Source organism: Thamnophis sirtalis, unplaced genomic scaffold, assembly GCF_051295495.1.
Source record: "Thamnophis sirtalis isolate CommonGarterSnake01/CBP01778 unplaced genomic scaffold, rThaSir2_p1.2 scaffold_5, whole genome shotgun sequence".
NCBI classification, from domain to species: domain Eukaryota; kingdom Metazoa; phylum Chordata; class Lepidosauria; order Squamata; family Natricidae; genus Thamnophis; species Thamnophis sirtalis.
The window spans coordinates 44,282,652-44,299,169 of NW_028261385.1; the positions used below are offsets into that span (position 1 = coordinate 44,282,652).

General features: G+C 35.4%; 1 protein-coding gene across 2 annotated transcripts in view; it reads right to left on the reverse strand.

The window, feature by feature from the left end:
- Positions 1–13,714, reverse strand: part of ELL2 (elongation factor for RNA polymerase II 2) — a 41,097-nt gene extending 27,383 nt beyond the window's left edge. The window contains exons 1-2 of one of the 2 annotated variants that reach the window (XM_014057748.2): positions 13,442–13,714; positions 5,254–5,301 (exon numbers count right to left, since the gene is read on the reverse strand). In XM_014057748.2, the coding sequence (XP_013913223.1) occupies positions 5,254–5,301; positions 13,442–13,573 (180 nt within the window). In that variant the 5' untranslated portion in view covers positions 13,574–13,714. Of the gene's footprint in view, positions 1–4,890; positions 4,978–5,253; positions 5,302–13,441 lie in introns of those variants that run through there. The other variant, XM_087715736.1, reaches the window with a different exon arrangement.
- Between the last annotated feature and the right edge of the window lie 2,804 nt (positions 13,715–16,518).

Consider the following 16,518-nt stretch of genomic DNA (forward strand, 5'->3'; position numbering starts at 1 on the left):
TCAGAAGAGCATTATTTGCAATTATAGATAATACCCTTTACTGTTCTATTAGGCACACACAAAAAAGAATAGCTGCAGTTGAAGTGGCAATAAAAACTAAACATATTCACATATGATTGTGACTGACAGCACAATATGGTTCCACATTTGATACATGAATATCAACAGTGCAATCTAGCACCAATAACCCATTTAGCAAGGGCAAAGAAATTAGTGTGAACTTATTTATAAAAATAAAGAACTGAAATTTAGCATGTTTAATAGGCAATATTACGTCTAATAAGTCTTTTATACTAATACAATGCTATAAATTACAAATATTGTTTTGTAGCCTAATTTTTGCAAACTAATGATTACTGAATCTACTGGTTATAGGAAAGACAAGAGTAGTATGATCTGCTCACTTGATGACTGATCAATGTACAACTGTAGTTAAATAACTTGAATTCACAAATAGGAATAGAAGTACTGTGCTTCATCTTTAAGCTAAATAAATAGGAGCAAAGAAAGATTTCCCCCCCCCAAATGCTTTAACAGGTGGCTAACCAAAAAGTCATGTTTTAACAATCAATATTGATTACAATTCTATATCGCCTTGTCAGTATTATTATATAACTAACATCCAAACATGTTAATATAGACCTTACTTTATCAACCATATTATTACTACTGTAGTAGCAACTTTGGAAATTAGAGAGAACCACTTGGTTACTGAAAAATCAAACATATGGTACTTTGCAGTCTAGAATTTACTTTGCATTAAAATATCTTCAATAAGCTTGCTTATTAAATATTTCTCACCCTTATCCTGATATTTGATTTCATTTTGCTCTTTCCCATCACTTAAGAGTAGTATTGGTTTATAATAAGAATTGTGGTAATGTTTCTGTTTTGGGCAAATTCCAAACCTTTGGCAATTTATGAAAAATCTGGGGCAGAAAGATCCAGAAACACACCTTTTCTACTTGAAAGTGTTTTCCAGAACTCTGCCCCCAATATGTTGAGGTATTTATTTTTAAAAAGGTATTTTAAAAAAAACCCTTTGGAAAGTTGATTGGGAAAGGACTTGATAAAAACAGGAAAATGGCAAATAATGTACTTAGCTTATATAAACTAAATCCAGCACTTATATGATTAACCCACCACTGACTACATCTATTGCAGCCTTTAGGGTAAATGATGATGTAAGTGTTTGTGTGTGTGTGATTATTCACCTATTTTAAACAATATATTTTAAACAATATACCCTATTGAAATAATATTGCTATTGCTATAAATAATTTTAACTAGTTTTTCTATATGAAAGACATCTTTCTACATGCCTGTTTTCTTCATATCATTTCTCTCCATAAGTCCCATTTGGTTTTGATCCTACAGTATTGAATGTATACAGTTTAGTATACCTGTGTGGGATGACCTCTTTCCCTTTTGGTCTACTGATTTATATTCTGCTTGTCATGTTGCATATTTGACTCTTGTCATGCACAAGACTCAATCCACTCTGCTATAAAATTAAACAGCCAATATTTGACCCTGCTAAGGGCCACCTTGACTGAAACCCTCTGGGTACACAGATAAGAATGGCACATAAATATTGAGGAAATAGTCTGAGCAAGCAGTTTCAATGATCAAAATCAAAATGGTATGTAACTCAACTCTTCCTCATACTTATTTTTATGACAAATTTCTGGCTATTTGAGAGACCGCCTTCTGCCAATTACCTCCCTGCGTCCCATCAGATCGCACAGGGTAGGCCTCCTCCAAATCCCATCCGCCAGTCAGTGCCGACTGGCGACTACGCGGAGGAGAGCCTTCTCAGTTGCAGCTCCGACGCTATGGAACAATCTCCCCGTGGAGATCCGCACCCTCACCACCGCCCAGGCCTTCCGCACGGCCCTTAAGATCTGGCTATCCCGTCAGGCCTGGGGATAAAAAATCTTAGTTCGTCCCCTCCCGAATGATGAATGAATGTTGTGTTCTATTTTTTAATATTATGTATTGTTTTATGGTTTTTGTCTTTGTACCCCCTTTCCCGTGTTTTGTAAGCCGCCCTGAGTCCCCTCAGGGAAAAGGGCGGCCTATAAATTATAATAAACATTCTAAAAAAAAACATTCTAATTTCAACTCCTGATAACTAGTTATCATGAGAATTTCATATGTGCAAAGTACTTTAACTTTAATAAACTGTATTTTATTGTGGCACAGTAGTTAGGGTGCAGTACTGTAGGCCACTTCAGCTGACTGTTACCTGCAGTTCAGCGGTTCAAATCTCACCAGCTCAGGGTTGACTCAGCCTTCCATCCTTCCGAGGTGGGTGAAATGAGGACCCAGACTGTGGGGGCAATATGCTGACTCTGTAAACCGCTTAGAGAGGGCTGAAAGCCCTATGAAGCGGTATATAAGTCTAACTGATATTGCTATTTTAAATAAGTGGATCACATACAATCGAACAACCTATACTGATTGCCATGAAATTGGGAATAGTTCATCACTCCATAATAGTTTCTTTTTCTTTTTTTTTCTTAGCTCAAGCCAAAAAAAGATAGGCACTTTACCTCTTTCTCATGTTACATACTGAGAAAATGTTTTCTAAAATCATACTGTGGAAACAGCAACTATTAGAATGGGTTACCACCAGACCAATCTGGGGCATGAAAAGGCTATTTCTGTAATGTTAAACACAATCCTTGAAACAAAGTAATCACTCTGTAACAGATCCAATAAGAATACTTTGAAGTTTTTTTTTATTATTATTATTATTATTATTACTGTGAGCCTTATTAATTATAGAGTCCAAGCCAACAGGACTGTGCAACTCTTTGAAAATAATTAGAAGATATTTCAAAATTAATAGAAGAATAATCATAAGAGTAGTCTACAACTTTTTAAAACAGCTGCACCTCTCCCCAAATCACAAAACTGTCCTCTTTAATTGCCACATGATATTGGGAAACAACACAGCTGTTTTAAACAGTTGCAGACAAATATTACGTTCACACCTTTCTGCCTTCAAAATCAATTCCAAAACTTAGTATAAAGCACTGTACAGCCATAAAAGCCAGTACATAAAAATTCCCAAAATGGTTTGAATGTTTTATATACAAGCAAAAAATAACTCAGATCTGTTTTGAGGAAAAAATACACTAAAATGTAGTTATTGAAATCATTAAAAGCAAATTCATGAATATAGGATTTTTGTGTATGTGTGTGCTTTTTATTTTGTGTTTGATTTAATTTAATTTTCTTCTAGTAATCATAGCCATAACATTCAAAGCATCTTACTCTAATTAAAAAAAGCTATTCATCTTCTATTCCATATTTCCAAAAAGAATTAAGAAAATTCAGGTAGCTAGGAGACAGACAACAAATGAATAACCAGGTAGCCATCATATCCACCATACACCTGAAATTTATAGACACCTATAAACATGAATATGCTTACATGCCACATTTTGTTATATTTTAATAATTTTTATTACTTTACAACATTTTATAACATGCAAGTACAATTGTGCTTGTGTAATTTTGGTTACAGTTTATGTTCCATTTAAAGTACCATATTTTTGGGAGTATAAGACTAAAAAGAGAATGAAAATATGGGTGTGTCTTATACAATGAATACAGCATTTTTTGCCTCCCGAAGCCCCGCCCCTTCATCAAAATGGCTGTGCTTAGCCTTATGGAAGCTTTCAGGGAGCTCCTGAGGGCTGGGGAGGGCAGAAATGAGCAAAAACAGGGCATTTTTGCCCCCCCCCCAGGAGCACTCTATAAGCCTCCATAAGGCTTTGCATACAATTTTTTTGACAAAAAAGGCCGTTTTTGTGAAAAACGGGACTTTTTTGGCTCATTTTTGCCCTCCCACTCCCCAGGAGCACTCTGCAAGCCCCCCCCAGGCTATTCATGCCTTTTATTTGAAAAAAAAATGGGCCCGTTTTCCTGAAAAATGGGCTGTTTTGGGGAGGTTTGCAGAGTGCAAAAACTTTTTTTTTCCTTTCAGAAAGCTTTTAGTTAGAGGGATTGATGAGAATTACACTGGTCAAGTGCTGTGCCAGCAGAAACAAAGGTTTAGGTGCTACAGGTTGTCAACGATTTCCTTCTCCAGCACATGGATAAAAACACCTGGTAACATCTACCTACCTACCTACCTACCCTCTCTCTCTCTCCCACCTATCTACTGTATTCCTCTCTATTTTTCTCTCTCTCTCCCTCTATCTACCAACCTACCTACTCTCTCTCCCTACCTATCTACTGTATTTCTCTCTCTCTGTTTCTATTTCTCTCTCTCTATCCCTCTATCTATGTACCTACTTTTTTTTTTAAAAAAAAGCCTCTTCAAAACCAGGGTGCGTCTTATACTCCAGTGCGTCTTATACGCCGAAAAATACGGTATTACTTCAGTTCATATTAGGCAGTGAAGGAGAAGTGTAGAGAAAGAAAACTACCAATATTATATTAAAAATAAATACAAGATGAATTTGATCACATACATAACTAGAGTCCATGTTGCCTCTAATTTAATGCCTAACTTCTTTCTCCTAAATATTTAAACATTTGTCAAAAAATAAGTAATATGGCTGATAAAAATTTACATATGAATAATACAAACATGACAGTTTTTTTCACAGTCCAAATGATCAATATTTCAAGTGATATATTATAAACAAAATATTTAAAAGAAGTAGCATAAGCTGATGTAAATAGTAAATACTAAGCCAGTATTAAATGATATATCCAGCAATTATCAGAAATAATTACATAGCAAAACTTCAAATTTTTTTGGCTAATTTTAAATTTTTCAATGCCATTCTGCCTCCCAATATTCAAACTTACAAACTATTTTCATTCAAAAATAATTTTAAAATTACCAAACTAACAAGTACAAGAAATTACCATGATAACATAATGTCCAGTTGAATAAATAAAGTCATCCAGGTGTCTCTGAGTTTTAGGCTAACTTTGGGTCAGTCATACACTCTTAACTGAACCTACCTTAGAGGGTTTTTGGAAGTAAATGAGAGAAGGAAGCATTATGTTTAGTGTCTGACAAAATTCAGACATAAATCTAATAAATGAATAAATCACATGGTATTCTGATCATTTATCACAATATTATAAAACAAGATTTTCCAATATACAATGTTTATAAATGGCTTATTCAATGCATAAAATAATTTAAAACAGATGTAGCTCATTACTTAATATAAACTGCTTTAACTGTAGGTAGATACATTTTTTAAAATAAAAAATACATACCCCTTGGAGCCCTTGAAATTGTATTGAAGGTCGAGAAGGAATTAAATTCTAAAACAAAAAAAGCAAGATTACAAAAGTTTAAAAGTAAAAAATATTTTAGCAAAACATTATAAAGAATTATGTAAGTAATGCATATTTAACAGAAGTATGTTAAGAGATACCATAAGAAATTATATACTAAATAATTTCTAATATTATAGACTTTAGATATGGAATCTCTGAAATAACATTATTTGTGCTTCTAGTTAAAATAGAAATACAGTACTGATGCAAAACAAATAAAATTTAATTCATTTGGTTTCAATGTAAAAGACAAGCAGAACATTAGTTGATTTGCTATTAATATTAACTAATTAAGGATCTATTTCAATAGTTGCTAGACACATAATATATTATTAGTTTTAAAATGCTCACACAATGAATAGCATTTAAAATATTAAATAGTAAATGGCTTGTTAAACTGAAATAGAGCTCTGTCTTTCTCTCTAATTACCTAACTACATATACAGTATCTATTGTGGTAAAAGGAAACCAGTAACTGTGAATCAAAACACTGGAAGTTATATGAATATAAAATAGAAAGAATGGCTTTATTGTGAAAATACTAAAAGTCATGCTCTTCAATCAATGCAAAAATATTAAAACAGCAATATCTAATTATTAAAAAATCTATTTGTCTCTCATGAACCATAATTTTTATTAACACATAGCTCAGACTATAAAACAGCAAATGATTTCTACATACCAAGTCTCTGTTCAAAATTGTTTTTGAACTTTTGATTTCTATAGCCACCTACAGAATGTGACTTTGGGTGGCATACATAATTTTTCTGCTGCCTTTTGTATTAATGAAATATATAGAAGAAATTTTTTTTAATTGGGTTTTGATAACAATTATGGCAGTACAAATCTTTCAAAACAGATGCCTAGAAACACTTTGGTAGGTATACAAAGCACCATTTCTCAAAATGTTAACACAGCTACATCTTTTTCCTGACTCCTACAGCAGTTTTAGAATCTATTCCTGTCTGTCTCCCCATCGGTAATTGCTTTGCTAGGCAAAATGTTAGCTTTATGAGCTTGGAAAAAATAGCTTCCTTAACAATTAAAACAGTTAAAACAGCTATATATCCTGAACACCCCTTTCGAAGAATTTAAATAGCCCTAATAAGAATAACAAAAACTAACTGACCAATTTAGTTATTTCTTTTTTAAAAAGTATTCCACAGCACCTCAATGAATTCATTTCAGAAAAATATCAATCAATAACAACTCAATAGTTGTAAAATGATTTTTAAAATACTTTGGTATTGTTAAAATTTATAATATTAGGAAAAAATCAATTATAAGAAGTTTACTTTAAAAAGTAATCTCCCCTCTCCTTAGCTTCAAACTATAAGCTATCTATCTCCTCTCGACAAAAAGGCCAATTTTTTAGAATTTAACTCAAGGAACTTTATTTAACCACTGAGAGACATAAGGAATGGATAGTAGGGGCTTCATTACTTAAAGATTGGCTGTATATATATATATATATATATAATGCTAAATCATAGTTCAGTGCTGAGTAGATAGGCCAAAATGTATTCTCATCTGGCTTGGCTTCAAGAGCAACACTAGAAAATGTAGGTTTGGATTTCAATTACAACAAACTAGTAAAACGCTTTAGCTAGTTTATTATAGAAAACAAACCTCATAAAATATATTTGTATCCTTCCAACTTCTTCCTGTAGCTCTGTCAATGGAGAGAGTTGAATTGGGATACCAAAACAAGGGTGGACAACCTGTGACTGCACACAGCCTCCATGCAGCCCCCTAGCCTTACATTTCTGTAGCTCCCAAACATCTTTCTACTCAACTTTAATTTGAATGTAAAAAAGAAATGCTGGTTATACAACAAATGTTAATAAATTAAGAATTCAGTCCTATGCATATTTAACAACATAAGTAGCCTGCTAGATCAGGCAAAAAGCCCATAAAAATGTAGCTTTTTTAAAACTCAAAGAAGCCAACCAGATGAGAAATATCTAGCTCCTATTATTGTTCCCCTTGAACTGGTATTTAGAGCATACTGCCCCCAATCTCAAGACAAATGGCCTTTTTACAGCTAGTACTAGGTTTGTACAGTGCATCAACAAAAGTGTTGTCTGTGCATGGACACCCATGTGCAGACAATCAGAGTCAGTTTTTGAAGTAACCATTTCAAAGCAGTTTCTTTAACCCTTTAAAGAAGGATATTTCAATCAGACAAATACACTACATTTTGCAAAGCAGAGCTTTCAAACACACTTTTGCTCAACTCTATTTAGTGTTACATTTTAAAGTGATTATGCTATTTTAAACCACACTAAAAAATAAAAATGCAAAATAAAAGAAATCCAGGCTGATGGGCACAAGTAGCTGACCTTGGTTACTCTTGACAAATAAATTCTGTTCAGTCAGGCAGCCTGACTCATATTTGGACAGGAAACTATCAGGAACTACTAAGGATGCAGGTTAGATTGGGAAGTTGAAGAGAAAAAAAACCTTGGCAAGAAAGCATCGGCAAACAAATTCCGTATTTTTGCCAACCAAGCTACATGGCCATGTCCACAAAACTCAAGAACTGAAAAATTGCATTGTTACTTCAATCAATTCCAATTCATTTTGCTTAACTACATGCTTAACTAACTAAAAATGCAAATAGAGACGAATGTACCCAAGCTATCAGGTTCAAAGAACCAAGAACTACATGTAGAGTTACTTCTGAGTAGCTCTTTATTGTTGTTCAGCTATTAACAGAATCTTGTCAGACTAGAGCAACTATCTGCAATAACAATTAGATTCATTCTGTGAACTCCTGGGGGAGGGGTTGCCATCTTTGCCCTCTTCCTGCTTCCCAGACATTCCAAACTGGGAACGAGCCCCTCCCGCCTGCAACTGTGGATTACATTCCATCACATAAACACTAGGAAACTGGACAACAGCACTGCAGTAGATTGCAGTAGATTATATGCAGAACTGCCATAACTCAATTTCTCAAGCACCATCCAGCTTTTGACAATGTATATAAAATAATGCTAATATTATTTGCATCTATTTGTAGGATACTTTTATAAAATCTATAGAAACTCATAAAATAATGTTTTTAAGAATATGTTAGAAATAATAGATTCTTGCCATTACTCCTAGATTTTGTAGGAATAAAATCTATTCCTAGATTTTAGATAGAAAATCTAATGCTCAATCACAAGTCTACATAAATCTATTTAATAAATAAAACAAAAATCCGGATTTCACAGGCAGCCAACTATTCCCACAAGGCATGTTTTTAAAAAAAGTTAACCATGAACTTCTTTTCCCGACCGTATATGTCAATCATTAATAGAACAGACTTTTCTATTGGAAAGTGATTGAACAGTGATTACATATTTGGTATGCTAAAATGGCTTCCGGAGGAGCTTGAAATTAATAAAAAAAAACCTGGGAATACTGGTATTAAAACTCATGTGGGGGGAGATAATTCCTCCCCCCCTCTTGTGGGCATTTATGTTTCTCTTCATTCTCCCTTAATTTCTAGGGCTCAGCCAGATTGACTAGGGGCAATTGAACACCTGCCTTGTTCCTTGGAAGCTTGTGTTCTGACTAGTTCTGGGATAATGATCATGGCCATATGTGGAAATTGAGCAGAATGACTAAAGTTATCTTAGCTAGTGATAAGAGAAGCCACGTGCATACAGACTTGAAATCAAAAGTAAACACAGATTTATCCCTGCCATAGCTAGCAACATTAATGGAAGGCTGCAGATATAATAATAGATGCACAGTGAATGAATAGCTAATCCTACACTGGAAACTCAGAAATGCTGGAAGACATGTCCATTGCCTTTAATGACAATTTCACCATTTATTTTAAAATGCAGGATATTGATCCCATGTATACACAGTGGGAGGGAGTAACTCCTTCCCCCGAATAAGCCTATGACATTTACACCTATGACATTTAAAACAGTTCTAAATACCTGAATACAGAGATCTACATGTGTAAGTGGTTCCTTAGATAGCTTGGTCTGAAATTACTTGGGGATCTTAGTTCAAAACAGAATTCTGAAATTGGTTCCAGAAGTCTACGAAGAAACTTAATTGCGCCAGGATAAAATGTCAAAAATCAGTTGCATATGCATTTTTGTATTGACCATAATTACCATATAGTTATAAGAAGATAAAAAGCCTTGACATTCATCAAATTCTAACAGCATTTATTTTGAGGCTGATCTTCAAGAATGATTACATCTAGAATAGTGCTAATTAGAATAGTGCTAATGTATGCTTAGATACTAATATAGCAAGACTGAACACAGATTAGCAACAGAAAAAGAGTTGGTCACAGAGGTATTCTCATCATTATATTTAAATGAAATTAAAAGTTTTTTATTTGAGGAGAGACAGAGTCAAATATAAGACAGACTGTCATGGATTAATACTAGCATTAGTTTATTTTATTAATCATTACAAAGATGACATTTCAATATAGCTTAAAAGTTTGAGTGTTTCTATAAACAACATATGCATCTCATAGCTAATACTGCCTATTTGTAAGACAATAATGTGAAAGTTTCAATTTCTATATTGTTTATGCTATAGCATAATATGCTATAAAGCATATTAAAAGTGGTTTCATTTATTTTGAACATTACCCTGTCAGTTAACATCTAAATTTCTTTAATGAACACTATACCTTATTAATAACAGGCACGAAGGCCTACTAAATTAAGGAATTTATATTAAGCTTTTGCATTGTTTTAAATAATTTGTTTATTGGGATTTGTCGATACATATGTCTGGTTACAATAGTGTTAAATTAAGTCGTTTAGAATGGATGGCAATAATAAATGCAATGCAACAAATAAATAAAATTTATATTTATTCCTGCTATATATAACATCTAGTTATAGGAATTATTTCTTCCTATTCTATGTTTAAGAATATTTTGCTGCTGAATTAGTTCAGTAATGGAAAAGCTAATGTAGATTACCTTTTCAATATAAGCAAGGTTAACCCTAACTTTTGCTCAGAAATTGATGATTTTTAAGCTATCAAGAGCTAGTTGAAAGCTCTATAGATGTCTAAATAATGTGCAACTTCCTTTGTATCAAAAGTGCTTTGAAAATTACGTTTTGAAGAATTCAATTTTAATATCATTTTATAAGACAAATTAGATGGGTCATTTTATGTTTTTCAACTAGTTAAGGAACCTGTTTATAACATTTAGAAATAAACATTGTATTTACAGTGTGTGTGTGCGTGTGTGTGTATGTATGTATGTGTATGTATGTGTATGTATGTATGTATGTATATATATATATATATATATATATATATATATATATATATATATATATATATATATATATATATATATATGCATTCTCAGAAATATGTTCTAGACTGAAATATTAGTATAGTTGTTCCCCAATGTAGAAAGATTGTATACTTAGTTTAATTTATAATACTTCAGATTCCCTGTCATCCTTACACTTTTTAAATTAATCATTTAAATTTTATAAGGCAAATGTAATTATTTTCCATATAAGAAAGTTGAGATTAGCACACATTTTATATAGTCACGAATGTGGAACCCATGTCACTGCTTCAGCTAAAATAAATTATTTTCCTGCTTTAGGATATATTTTTAACAATTAAAACTGTATTAATTGTTTAACTGATAAACAATATATTTCAGAGCAAAGTTGTATAGGGGACTAAAAATATTGTTTAAAATTTAATTTTTACCTTTATGTAGATTTGGTATTTCATATATATTAAAAGTTTTTCTCAATGTTTTATTTTCTATAAAATAAACTGCTTCAAAAAAATAACTCCAAGTGTATGACAATGCAGAATACCTTTGATCATAGAAAAGGTAAAAGTAATTTGAAGACAATCATTTTCAATCTGAAATGAACTGATAGTAATTTTAAAGCTAACCTAATACGCAGTACAATAAGATTAGATTTTCCTGATACAAATATTAACTGTTTTTTTCCAAGAGGAATAAAACTCTTTTGTGTTACATTTCATTTAGCTGAAATAGAAGAAACTAAAAATATCTGTAATGGTGTAAACTTTCAGGATTAATTTTCTTCTTTAAATATTTGATTTAGAAATCTAGCTAAACTGCTCTAGTTCCAAAAAATAAAGGGAAGGAAATGTGGTGCTACATTAACAACCAGCAGCATTTTCTGCATTGTTCTTGAATAAAAGTTTCATGGTAAAATAAGAATAACTGCAGTTTCAATTCTTCAACAAACATATGCTATAGCTAAAGCTCCAATCTGAAGTTGATTTGTAAGGGTTATTTGACAGAAGTAATAATTTCCACTGGTGCTTAACAAGGGAAAGAGTTTGATGTACTAAGTAATTATTCCATATATATTCCGAACTGGCTATAGTTTGCTGAATGGGGAAAGAAAGTTGACCCAGTCACACAGCTACAGAAGAGTCAGATTCATTGAAGGAGACTTATTTTGTTCACTATTTTAGATTTACCCTGCTTATTATGAAAAACAACCATTAGTCATAAGAAAAGGCACAATTTAGAGGTCAATTCTCAGAAAACCATGTCTGACTCATCTTTCTGCAAGAAGAACAGCTAGGAGAAAACAGGGCGGAGAATGGGGGAATAGTCTGCCATCTGTCAAGAACCTGTTATTTAAATTCTGTCTGGTTTAGTTATGTTCTCAGCTTATCTATTGCTGTTAGGAGGTTTAAAGGGAAAGCCCTTTTGAGAGAAGCCTGCTGGCAAATGACTTTACTAGAGTATTTAAAAATAAAAGAAGAAAGTTTGATCAGCACCTTTTCCCTAGAATCTCTGCAATTCAACAATTCCCCCAAGATTTCTCTGAACACTCAGAGAAAGCCAGTAACAAAAGAAACTTAGGTAAAAAGAAAGGGAAGCAAATTTAATTTGAAATTCCATGTTAAAATTCCAGTTAAATAGAGCTTAATCCTTCTTGCTGGGCACAGGGTAGCACACAGGAACTCTAATGTGCTTTGAACAAACACAAATGAGGGCTCAAGTTTCCACTGGAAAGCTGCAGCTAGATAATAAAAGAGATCAGCAACTCTCCTGCCTCCTACTTCTGCAAAAGAAGATTAACACAGATCCTACAGGTCACTTTTTGTTGATCTGATCTCCGATTTTTTTTAAGTGTCCCCAGACACTCATATATGAAGCTAATGCATCTTAATATTTAATCTTTTTTTTTTTCAAATTAAATATATTGCACTGCAAATTTGAATAGCTGTTAGGGCCACTTCAAATAAGTGACACAATTTGGCCCCATTTCGGGGATCGGGAGAAAAAAGCCAATGGGGGAAGGGAGTTCGGATGGCAGGAAGATTTAATATTTGTGACAGCATTATAATGATGTACAATAAAACTGTCAATGTTACCATTGTCACTTAAAAACTCAGCCACCAAACACGCTTCAGAAAATCAAAAAGAAAACCGAGTTCCCAAATGTACCCACACCTATTTTCTCCCACACACATTTAATGGCAGCGAGAGGCCAGAGGGAGAAGAAGACCAAAGCCCATAAATAAATGACAGCTCAGCAGAATCGGTTTCATCTGGGAACGGCCGGCACTGGTCACGGCCAGCTCCGGAGGTACAAGCTGGCACCGACACCCAGAAAGGCGATTTTCTTGGGTAAATGCCATTTTTAAAAGATGGCATTAACCCCAGGCGGCGTCACCCTCATCTCTTTCTGCCTGAAAGCAGCTGCGGCTCGGGAAACTTTGTATCCCGTAAAAGTTTTCTTTTTTTCTTTTGAAAAGAGATCGTAAGTGGGGAGGGGGATCGAAGAACAGGGAAACAGATTTTAGGAAAAAGTTAAGGCTCTGGACTGATCGGGCAGCCATAGAAGGAAACTGAAGGGGATCCTTCTCTTAAGGAGAACCTAAAGTGGCTCCCGAAGTTGCTTCCCTCTCAACCTTCTTTTCCTTCCAAGCCCCGATCCGATGAGCCCCCGGATAAAGGTTACCTCTTTCCATCAGTTAGTTTTTTAATTTTTTTTCCTTTTAAAAAAGGTCCTTAAGTCTCCGCGCTAACTCCAGGGGGAATCCCCGAGGGTCACCGACCTCCTAACCCAGGCGAAGCGTCGCCTTCTTCGGCGGCTAAGACCAGGTTAACCGGGACTCTCCTCACCTTGCTCCCCTGGTAGTTCTCCAGTGCTCGAAAGGCGGTCTCGGTCAGCTTGACATGCAGCACCGTGATATTGTCCTGCGTGACTCTACCGCAGGACACGCCATACCTGCCCCCTTCCCGCAGCGACGCCATTTTACGCCACCTCCCGCCCCACAGCCACCGACGGGGCCGCGAAGCCGCCACCGGAGGCTGCTGCTGCTGCTGCTGCCGCTACAGCCACTTCGGCAGCAACAGCCATCCTGCCGCTGACGTACCAGGCAACGCGCAGCCGCCGCCACCGCCGCGGCACCCCGCCCACTCAGCCCAGCAGCAGGAGCCTCGCCGCCCCTTCCCCGACACCCCAGGAGCGCCGCCCCTTTTCCCCCACGCGCCCGGCCTGGCCGCGGCACGCAAGACCCGCCCCACGCGCAGGCGCCAGGCCACCGCTCTTTCTAACTCCGCGCGGAGAAGCTTACCCGAGGTCAGCGGGAGGAGGTGGGGCTACCTGGTGACGTCGGTTCATACGGTATTTGATCACGTTTATATCATTATTGACGCTTGGGATTGAGTCACCTGTAGACTCATTATGTACGCTTGGTCTGAGTTGCCCTGCGTTATGTGGGCTCCCTTTTCCATCACGACTCTGGTGCTCACCGGGATCAATTGTAAAACCTTTGAAGCCTAGCTTCCTCCTACAGCAGATCTGTAAAAAAAAAATTAAATACAATAAATGGGTCAACTTGACTTAAATGGTAGGGTCTCCTGCTTGAGCAGGGGGTTGGATTAGAAGACCTAGAAGGTCCTTTCCAGCTCTATTCTGATTGAACTTCAGAGCAGCATTCCCCTTTATTGCAGCAGCAGCAGCACAACTTATGCCATTACTATATATATATATAAAGTTGAATGCCTCAAGAGTGCCTTCTTCGTGGTGTGTTTTTCTTTCTGGAGCTCAGGTGTGCCATTATTCCCTGCCTGCTGTAGTTGTACATAAGTGTGTAGAACTTCCATGTGGATTGGCCTACTGACTAGACAAGGTTGTTTAATCAGAATGGAGCTGGAAGGGACCTTGGAGGTCTTCTAGTCCAACTCCCTGCAGAGCCCTCCTTTTCTAAATCAATCTTGCTTAATGAGAAAATGTTGTGACTTCTTGAAAAGTCACAATTGTATCATTATGCATACTTTTGTGAATTGATAATGTGTACTTAAAGTGTCATAAAACTTTTTTTGCTGAAAAAAAGTAAGGGCTCCTTCATGTACATGGGTTCACATGGGTGAAAATAGGTATGAGGCAAGGCAGGAGTACTAAACTAGGAGTATACTCTCACGGTTGATTTTTTTTCCCAGTAGTACAACTGGAAGGGGGTTATAGTAAATGTTAAGAGCAATCTCCCCTCTGCTCTGGATTACTTTCTGGATTACTGGATTACTTTCATACTACTAAACTTGTTTATTCTAAAGTAACCTTATTCTTGGCGAACTTGTGATGATGCCCAGTATGGGAAAATCTCTCTGATATGACAGACTCAGCTATTTTCTGTCTTTGTATCTGATGAAAATAAGAATAGAATAGAGCTGAATGGGACCTTGGAGGTCTTCTAGTCCAGCCCACTGCTCAAGCAGGAGACCCTTTACCTGTGATGGTGAACCTTTGAAACACATGCCAGAAGTGGCACGCAGAGTCCTCTCTGTGGGTACACGTGCCATCGCCAAATGGTCTTTAGGTTTCCGGCGCTCTGGCACATGCATGTGTGCATGGGTTCTGGTTTGGGCACTTGGTGCCGAAAAGGTTCGCCATCACTTCCCCATACCATTTCAGACAAGTGGCTGTCCAGTCTCTTCTTAAAAACCTCCAGTGATGAAACACCCACAATTTCTGAAGGCAAACTCTTTCACTGATTAATTTTTCTCACTGTTAGGAGGTTTCTCCTTAATTAAAGGTTGCTTCACTCCTTGATTAGTTTCCAACTATTGTTTCTTATTCTGCCCTCTGGTGCAGTTAATTGTTAATAAATAAATGATAGATCTTACCGGTAGTTCTGTAGTATAGTGCAGATACTATGTTTAGAATTACAGTTTAAATGATCACCATTAATTCTTTCCAGCCTCTATTGTTAAAGTCCCTAAATCACAGTTCAGTGTCATTTTTAAAATGTTGATCCATTTTATCTCCTGCCTTAATATCACCTGTCTTGCTAAGTCATATAGACGCTCATATTTAACTTACCAATAATAGATTTCTTGGTATCTTCAACAAACCAAAAGCAAAAAGTATGCTTTCCTCTACTTAGTTTAAAGCCAGAATGGATTATGGTTCTAATTCCTGTATATTGCACAATTTTCCTCCTCTTGGCTCACTCTGCAATAGCATGTCTAATAAACTCTGTGTTTTTGTGGCAGATTGAATATGGCCAATGAATTAAAATAACAAGACCATTTAAAGATCTTTAACAGTTGCATGTTGACAGAGATGTATTTATTTTGTCTTAAAAACTTTTATTTGGTGTAAAGAAAGTTATTAATATGCTTTTAAAGGTATTGTTGGAAGTTTAGTTTCCAGTTATATTTATACCTATTAAATGGGACATATTTTTATACAATACTTAGTTTCAAGACTGAAACTCTTACTAGAATGTAATCTGATATGAAAATAAATGTACTGCTGTTATGAGATTGGCTACTATATTGGGTACAAATTTAGAACATCATAGTTTTTGATACATATACCGAGAAAGGGAGGTGATGGTGATCTGCTTGGTAGCTGATTACAACAGATTGGTTGCATAATCCTGTTTTTCCAGGATTAAATACTGCTTCTCTGTGCATTAGGATTTAATGCTGGGTAAGTATTTTTCCCCAGAAGTTTGATAAAGAGATACATTATGATTGCACTCCACCAGATCACCAAGTAGCATAGCTATTAAAGTTAAAAATATATGGATGATTTAGGTTTTAGAAAGATTAATCTAAGGATAATTAAAGATAAACATATTTGCATGTAATTGTATTCTTTGCAGAGTATTATTGTGCAAGATATTATTGCAGAACATTCAATGCTAGCTTTCTAGCTTCAAAAGGAAAAATTTATCAAGACAAAAAAG